This window comes from Buteo buteo, unplaced genomic scaffold (genome assembly GCF_964188355.1).
Source record: "Buteo buteo unplaced genomic scaffold, bButBut1.hap1.1 HAP1_SCAFFOLD_272, whole genome shotgun sequence".
NCBI lineage: Eukaryota > Metazoa > Chordata > Aves > Accipitriformes > Accipitridae > Buteo > Buteo buteo.
The window spans coordinates 68970-76566 of record NW_027439436.1 but is presented as its reverse complement, the minus strand read 5'-3'; the positions used below and the strand labels follow the sequence as shown (position 1 = coordinate 76566).

Here is a 7597-nt window from a genome sequence, read left to right as displayed (position 1 = left end):
GTGATCAATAAGAGGTGCATCATTTGAGAGGAGTATTTACAGTGCCCAGTGTGGAAGTTTGGTTTATACCATCGGCGTGAGCGAGGGGGTTCTGAAGAAACTACCAGACAATCAGTATGCAAGGATGACAGCCACAGGGGACAACAAGCTGCAGGTGACCATGGTTGCATAAGGAGCTTCAGCCCTTCTTGGCCAACCTGCTGTACCTACATGTTGCCCTCTACCGGAGATAATGGCACGGCTCCAAGCATACGGCAGGCCTTAGCACAAGATGAGCATTAGCCAAAATCTGAGCAGGAGCTGGGTAACCAGTTGCAGCTCCACGGGTCCCTTCCGACCTCCACCCTCCTGTGCAACTCTGTGCCTTGCTTTCACTCCTAAAGCACCTGAACTCAGCCCTCGTGCCCGCCGGCAAGGATGCTGGGACAAGGCACGATCCCAAACTCCTCCCCGAGGGGTCATCCCCAAACAGCAGCTCCCCGCTCCAGAGCAGCCGATGGCAGACATACTCAGAAGAGAGAAAATATCATTTTATTGAGAACATCAACTGCAGTGGGGGGTGGGCCCAGGACTCACAGGGGTTCAGCCAGTAACAGGAAAACGGCACCTACAAGGACAGAGTCAGAGAGCGCTGCTGAATGCACAGCGGCAGGAAGAGGCAGGGTTTGGTTGCCCTCTCTCTGGGGAACACCGTTGACGAGGAATTGCTCATAGCCCAGAAGAGAGCGAGCTACGGCTGGCATTGCCGAGGGGAGGGCTCTGGCGCCTTATCCCCACGGGGAATGCCCTTAGAGAGCTGTGTGCGCGCAGAGATGCACAGGGCCCCTGTGCCACGCAGCAGGGCTCGATGGGGAGCCCCTGGGGAGCGGCCACGGGGTTCTTGCCAGACCCTGCGCAGCAGCAGAGCCTGGTACACACCTGGGCTTCTCGACCTGCCGGACCTTCCTGCATCTTTTCCGTTTGCGATCCCCCAATACGTTTTCTCTCTTCCTCTTCTTTTTTTCTGCACAGCTTTCATCTCCCCAGGCCTGTTTCCTCCTTCGGTTCCTTCTCTTTTCCTTGTCCCGAGGAGAGCCTGCAAACCTTTCCATCCCACAGTGTGCTTAGATAGGTAAGGCCACGATCCAGCGGAGACAGTTCTGATTTTAACCCAAAGTGACTCGTTTTACCTTCTTTCCTCTGAAAGGCTGCCCAGTTGTTGCGGGCGTAGCAGGGGCTCTGCCGTGCTCTCGAGGGTGGCTGGAGGCAAAGCTGGAGGTGCCTAAACCAGAATTGTTGGAGTTCAGGGGTGGCAAGGGACGGCCTGGAGTAGTAAGGGACTGCTTGCCAAATTACCACCTTAGCTCTCTGGGGAAGATGCTGCTTTGCATCATCCATCCACATTTTGCACAGTCCACCTGCCCCAAAACAGACTTGATGAAACTGTGATGAAGTAGGATCCGAGCAAAAGCCCTCTCAAGTTGACAGCTACTCCCCGCTGTCTTTTTGTAGGTATTTGGTTGGATTAAGTACATGCTTAATGCATTTGAGAAAGGACCTTTCCAGTTTTCCATACAACGTATGACTCCGTGGGGGAGGAGGAGGAACCCCAAACACACAAGCCATCGGCTGGCCGGAGGAGGCCCAGCAGCTACTTGGCCTCCTCAGAAACTACCCTCCTACCCGAGAGACACTGTCACGGTGCTTGTGGAGCAGAGCTGACATACCTCTGTCGTTTTGGACTCCGCCACCATGTCTCCCCCAGCTCCTTTGAGGACACCCAGAGAGGGGGATGCATGCAGAATGGCTTCTGCCTGGTGGCCCTGGTCTCCTCTGCCTGCAGGGCCACTTTGCTCTTCCAAAGGCAGGTCTAGAAAGCAAAACCATGTGCAGCAGTGACGCCTTGGAAGTAGCACACCTAAAGCAAAACCCACCCCAAGCCCTACACCGGTTTTCTTCTTGACGTTGAGGTTTCTGGTATCCCGAGCCCCAGCCTGGGACAGCCCTCAGTTCCTCCTCATACCTGTGGCTCCGTCCATGGGGGCTGGCGACTCCCCAGCTGATGGACAGGAGCGGCCAGCCACCTCCTCCCCAACAATGTCGCCGCAATTTTCAATCATAAACAGCGCCAGCGTGTTCACCTGCACACATCAAACCCTTGCTCTCAACCCAGCTGCCTGAAGTTGTCCCAAGCAGCCTTTCCCACTCCCGACCCTTGCCTCTGCACAGATGGCTGTGGCTGCGGGGCTGCCTTTGCAGGCAGCCACCCCACCGGCATTTGCTCAAGGGAGGGGGCAGCCAGGGACCTCTGAGCAGCCAAGCTCGGATGGGCCGGCAAGGCTGCAGCCGGCTTGCCAACACAGCGCACCTTCTCGGTCACCTCCAGCATGGCCTGGAGCGGGAGCAGGTCCTCGTCGGGTGGGCTCAGCAGGTTTGGCCCAAGGCAGATGGCCAGGTTGCTGCAGCTCATCCTGCTGGTGGCTGCGTTGCGGCCGATGTGCTGGAGGAGGGACAGCAGCCGCTTGAGGAGGAAGAGGTTGGCTGCAGGCAACTTCTCGGCCACCCTGAGGGAACAGGGACACTAGGTTGACAAAGCAGATTTTGCCCAGGCCTGTTGTCCAAGGCAGGGGGGAGCCAGCGGCTGAGTTGCCCAGCTTTCCAGGTGCTCTCAGCCAGCGGCCAGGGCTCCTGCTCAACAGGCAGGCTGCTGCCCGCACTTACGCTTTCAGCTCGGAGACCTTCTCCTCCTTGCTGGTCCTCTCCATGGCTGCCATCCAGTCCTCGTAGAGGTGGGTCACCAGCAGCTTGTCGGGGATGCTTCGGAGGAAGTCCTGCAATGCCAAGGGCTCTGGGTGAGCCTTTGAAGTTTCCAGGCCGGCCAGGAGCTCCTCCAGCCGCAGGTCAGAAGCGCTCACCTTCAAGACGGCGGCCAGCAGGAGTGCAGGCTGGTTGCCCAGGTCGACATCGGCGTCGCGGTCCAGGGCCTCCCGCAGCTCCCGAAGTTCCGTCCCGCTGGCAGCTTTGCGGAATATCCCCTCCGTCGACGGTCCTTCCCGGCGCAGGACAGCCAGCAGCTCCTGCAGGAGAGGCAGGAGGACAGTTGCTTGGCTGAGGAGCTGCCTTCCGACAGCGGTGGCCAGAGCACTGCCCCAGAGCGGGCTCCTTGCTGGGGGTGAAGAGCCCAAGCCGCCATCCCCGGAGCTCCTGGGGACGCCCGTGTCCCCTGTGGAGCAGCCGGAGGGAGGGCTCCTACCGCCTCTAGGGAGCATCTGGAGGGCTGGGGACCCCCCCGGCCAGGCTGGCTTACCTGGATGGGCCGGGGCAGGGAGCCGTCCTCCCCGCAGAGGGCTGCCAGGGGCTGGCCAAAGAGCGCCCTGCTGCAGCCAGAGCCCACCTGCCCTGGCGCCTGGGCAGCGGCCGGGGTCCTCCGATGAGCAAAGGGCCAGGGCAGCCCCCTCCTCTTCCTCCTCCTGCTGCTGCTCCCTCCTGCTGCAAAGGAAAGCCGAGCAAGAGCCCGTCAACGGAGACCGCCGGGCCAGCGCTCCCGGGGCCTGCCCTGCCCGCAGCGTGGTGCTGAGCGGTGCAGCAGGACGGGCAGGGAGCCAGCAGCTGGACCTCCGAGCTCCAGCTCAGCAGCTCCAGTTGGGAGGCTCCTGAGAGCCGGCACGCCACCAGGAGAGGAGAGCCTGGCCCAGCCCTCGCCCTGTCCTCCTCCAAGCTGTGGGCAGCAGCAGAGGCTCCGTGTCCCCGCAGAACCACGTCCAGCGGCCGCTGCCCAGCGGGTGTCCGTCCTTCCTTCCTCCTGGAGGTGACATCCTGCCTCGGGCTGCCCAACCTGCATGGCGACACTCGAGGGACAAGTGAGCACAGCTCCAGCGCTTGCAGGAGCTTACCGTTCTTCCCGAAACTCACCCGGTGCGTGGCAAAGTCCCCCTCCGCTGCTCGGCGGGACCGTCGGAGGCCCTTGCTTGGGACCAGCCTGCAAGAACCAGGCTGCGCTCAGAGAGCAGCCCCGCGGCGCAAAGGGCCGCCAGCGAGCTGCCAGCCGGCACCGGCAGCCTGAGCGTGGCAGAGCCGGGACCCTCTGCCCTCCCGGGCTCTCTGCCCCGCGGGGCAGGTTTCCCCCCAGCACCGCCGGCCAGGATGTGCCGGCATTCCCGGCGGCTCCCCAACCCTCTCCGCTCCCCGAGCGGCACCACCCTTCCCTCCATCCCTCACCCCACTGGCCGCACGTGCCGGCACAGCCAGAGGCGGGCGAAAGGCAGCCCTTCTCACCTCGGCCTGGCCCTCCATCAGCCTCTCCAGGCTCCCGGCGCTTAATGTCCTCCACTGGGCAAGAGAGAAGGAGCGGAGGCAGGTGAGCAGCGATGCCTCTGCCGCTCGCTCGGCGGGAGGACCAGGGCTCGGGGGCAGAGCCCAGACCGGGCAGGCACTCACGGTGTGGCGGCGGCCCAGCCCCTTCTCCAGGAGCCTGATGGACGGGACAGGCGTCACCCGGGCTCTCTTGGCTCCTTCTGGTATCCTGTGCACCGGGAAGGGACAGGGAGAGAGCTGGCTGAGCCCCAAGCTGCCTCTTCTCCCTCCTGCGGCAGCTCTGCCCGAGCGAGAGCTGCCGGCAGCCACGGGGGCACCTCTCCCCAGCTGAGGAGCTGCGTTCCCCCGTCCAGCTGCACCTGCAGCATCCCCGCGGCTTACCCCAGGAGCGTGCCCACCCACAGCTCCTTCAGCGCCCGGGAGCTGCAGAAAGAGAGGAGAACCAGCGTCAGGCCCTGCAGGCCCTGCTGCTCCCAGCCCGTGGGCAGAGGCGGGTGCCTGCGCAGCCCTGCCCCGTGGGGAAGGACACCGGAGAGGGACGAAGCCCCGTGGGGAAGGAAGGACGCTGGAGCGGGATGAAGCCCCGTGGGGAAGGAAGGAAGGACGCCGGAGCGGGACGAAGCCCCGTGGGGCAGGACAGAGGCGCTGCCCGAGCCCTGGCTCCTCATGTCCTGCCAGAGCAGCTGCTTTCGCCCTCCCCTTCTGGGGACCCAAAGGGGATGCGGGACCTGCCCATGCCCCCATCCCTCCCTGCCGGCGTGCTGCTCGCTCCTTGCCCAGGCTCTGCACGCAGGGCAGAGGCCGTTCTCACGATGGTGCGGGTGTGCTTGGGAACGTCTCCCGCCCGGCCGTGGCACTCACCCGAAAGTGGCGACGCAGGAGCCGCTGGGCCAGACGAGGAGGATGGAGGTCCTGTCCTCATCACCGCCTTCCTCCTCTTCCTCGTCCCCCGCCGCCTCCTTTCCGCCGCTCAGCACCCACAGCTGGTCCAGGGCCAGGCGGAGCTGTGGGCGCAGGCTGGTGCCGCGTCTGCAGAGAGCAGAGAGGAGAGGCAGGCGGTGAGCTGGGGGTGTCCTCCTCGGGGTCCCCCCGGGCAGAGCCCAGTCCCCCACCTGCCCTTGGGACGGACGGACGGACAGCGATGGGCGCCTCCAGCACCCACCAAGGTGCCGGGGCCTGGGGCTGGTGCCGGGGTGTCCCTGCCCCGGGGCCAGGGCCAGGGCTGGGGGAAAGGCAGCTGGGCTCTGAGGGTCTTACTGCAACTTGGCGATCACCAGTTCCTCCTGGAGGAGGAGAAGGCGTCTCTCGCTCCTCTTGCGGCCCCGGGTCAGCCGCACGTCCGCGCTCAGCACCGCCTCGGCATCGGTGAGAGCCTCCCTGCAGAGCAGAGAGCGGCGGGCATGAGAAAGGCCGCTGCCACCGCGGGTCCCGGCCGTGCCCCCGAGGCACAGGGAGAGCTCACCTGGAGCCGCAGCAGCAGTTGGCCTGGCCCATCCTGCCCGGGAGAGGAGGACCCTTGCCGTGGACCAAGGACGCGGGCCAGTCGGCGACAGCGGGGATGGGAGGCGAGGTGCCGGTGCCGGCGAGGTGCTGCTTGGCCAGATCCTGCCTCCTCCCAGCGCTCCTGCGTGCCAGCACAGCTCCGTGCTGCTGTCTCTGGTGGTTCTGGGCTCCAACTGACCAACATTCCGAGCCCAACGACCAACATTCTGAGCCCAACGACCAACATTCTAAGCCCAACGACCAACATTCTGAGCCCAACGGAAAGTGGGAGGGGCACCCACCCAGTGGGTGAGAGTTCTCTCCAGTATGGCCGTCTCTGCCTGGCACTGGGGAGCCCCGGGCGGGCTGGACGGACCCAGCAGAGGGGAAGGACCGTCTCCCTCCACCTCTTGCCAACGCTTTGCCTCCTGCAGCCCAGGAGGCAGGGAGCCGCCTTTGCCCCAGGGGCACTTTTCTGGCTCGAAATCGCTCCACTTGGCGTCCACCATCACCCCAGGTGTCTGCACAGCTGCTTTCCAGCTGGGTGTCCCCCAGCATTTACTGGCGCAAGGGATTCTTCGTCCCCAGGTCTCCAGGACTTTGCTCTTCCCCTTGGGGAACTACAGGAGGTTCCCGTCAGCCCCTTTCTCCAGCCGGTCAAGATCCCCCGGCTTGACAGCAGGACCCTCCGGCGCAGGAGCCTCTCCTCCCAGTTCTGTGCCACCTGCAAGCTGCCGGAGGGTCTGCTCTGCCCCATCTCCCAGACCAGGGAATGTGAACAGGTCCCGCGTGGTGCGGCGCAGGGGGGGCAGACATGCACTTTGATAGGCCATCACTTGTCACAGGAGGTTCAGAAATTTAGGGGAAAAATCCATATTGGTTTGGGTATTATTTACACAGTGCTTCCCCTTTGTATTCCTGCAAGCTATTACAAGGTGTTCAAAATGTCTCCTTTTTCATTTGAATGTCACAGCTCTTCACAGTGCTGATGTTGCATGTAACATTGGATTGGGTTGTACTCTTGCACAGAGCGTTAGGTAGTATGTAGCCTAGATTATTAGGGAGAAGATCGCAGATTACCGCATTAGTCGTGCAAACACCAATGACAGGAGGTTGCATCTAGCTCTTGAGCCAAAGGGTCAAAATCCAAGGTGTCTATTGATCTCAGTGGGCTATTGATCAGCAGATTGAACTCACCATGTTCAGAAAAGAAAAGGTACGTGAGAAAGGCCTATTCTGCCTTGACTGCTACAATGCGTGTTTTTGCAGGTATGAAGATAAATTACCTTCCATCTATCCATGCCCCTCCCGCCACCCCTTTCCGAAAAAGAAAGGACTAGAGAAAAAAGATTCAACTTGTAGAGCAATGGGGCTTGTAACAGCCAAGTAAATTTCCCTAGATCATTCCCATTCAATGAGCCACTTTGCCTGACATTTTGCCTCTACTTGGTACCAACAGAAGACTCGGTACCTGTGCCATGCTACAGGAGACGTAGAATTTCGTGCTGATCCAGAGCTTTCCACCTACAGCCAAAACCAGAGCGAAGCTTTCCTCCACCTCAACCGCTCCCTGGTGCCTCTTCCCCAGGGAAAGTCTTTCCTCTGTCACTCTGTGCTCATAGCTGGTCACAGGCAATGCAAGCCCCAAGCCTCAGCCACCATCCCAGGCCACCAACCCCCTTTAGCCATCAGCAAGATCTCAAACTCCTTTGCGGCTGCAGGAGAAGGGTTGTTAATAGAAATGGATGCACACGGCACAGTCTATTCCAGAATAGCCACAGCGGTTAAAAGCTTTCCGTGTCCTGGATTGGTGGTTTTCAGG

At 61.8% G+C, this 7597-nt stretch overlaps 1 protein-coding gene across 1 annotated transcript; it reads right to left on the bottom strand.

The window, feature by feature from the left end:
* Nucleotides 1-988: 988 nt before the first annotated feature.
* LOC142028345 (unconventional myosin-IXAb-like) lies at nt 989-6284 on the bottom strand. Its single transcript, XM_075022250.1, has 7 exons — nt 6247-6284; nt 4417-4501; nt 2895-3056; nt 2701-2810; nt 2348-2543; nt 1707-1849; nt 989-1261 (listed from the first exon to the last, which is right to left on the bottom strand). Exons 1-7 carry the CDS (start codon nt 6282-6284, stop codon nt 1015-1017), a joined length of 981 nt encoding a protein of 326 aa, XP_074878351.1. The 3' UTR covers nt 989-1014.
* Between the last annotated feature and the right edge of the window lie 1313 nt (nt 6285-7597).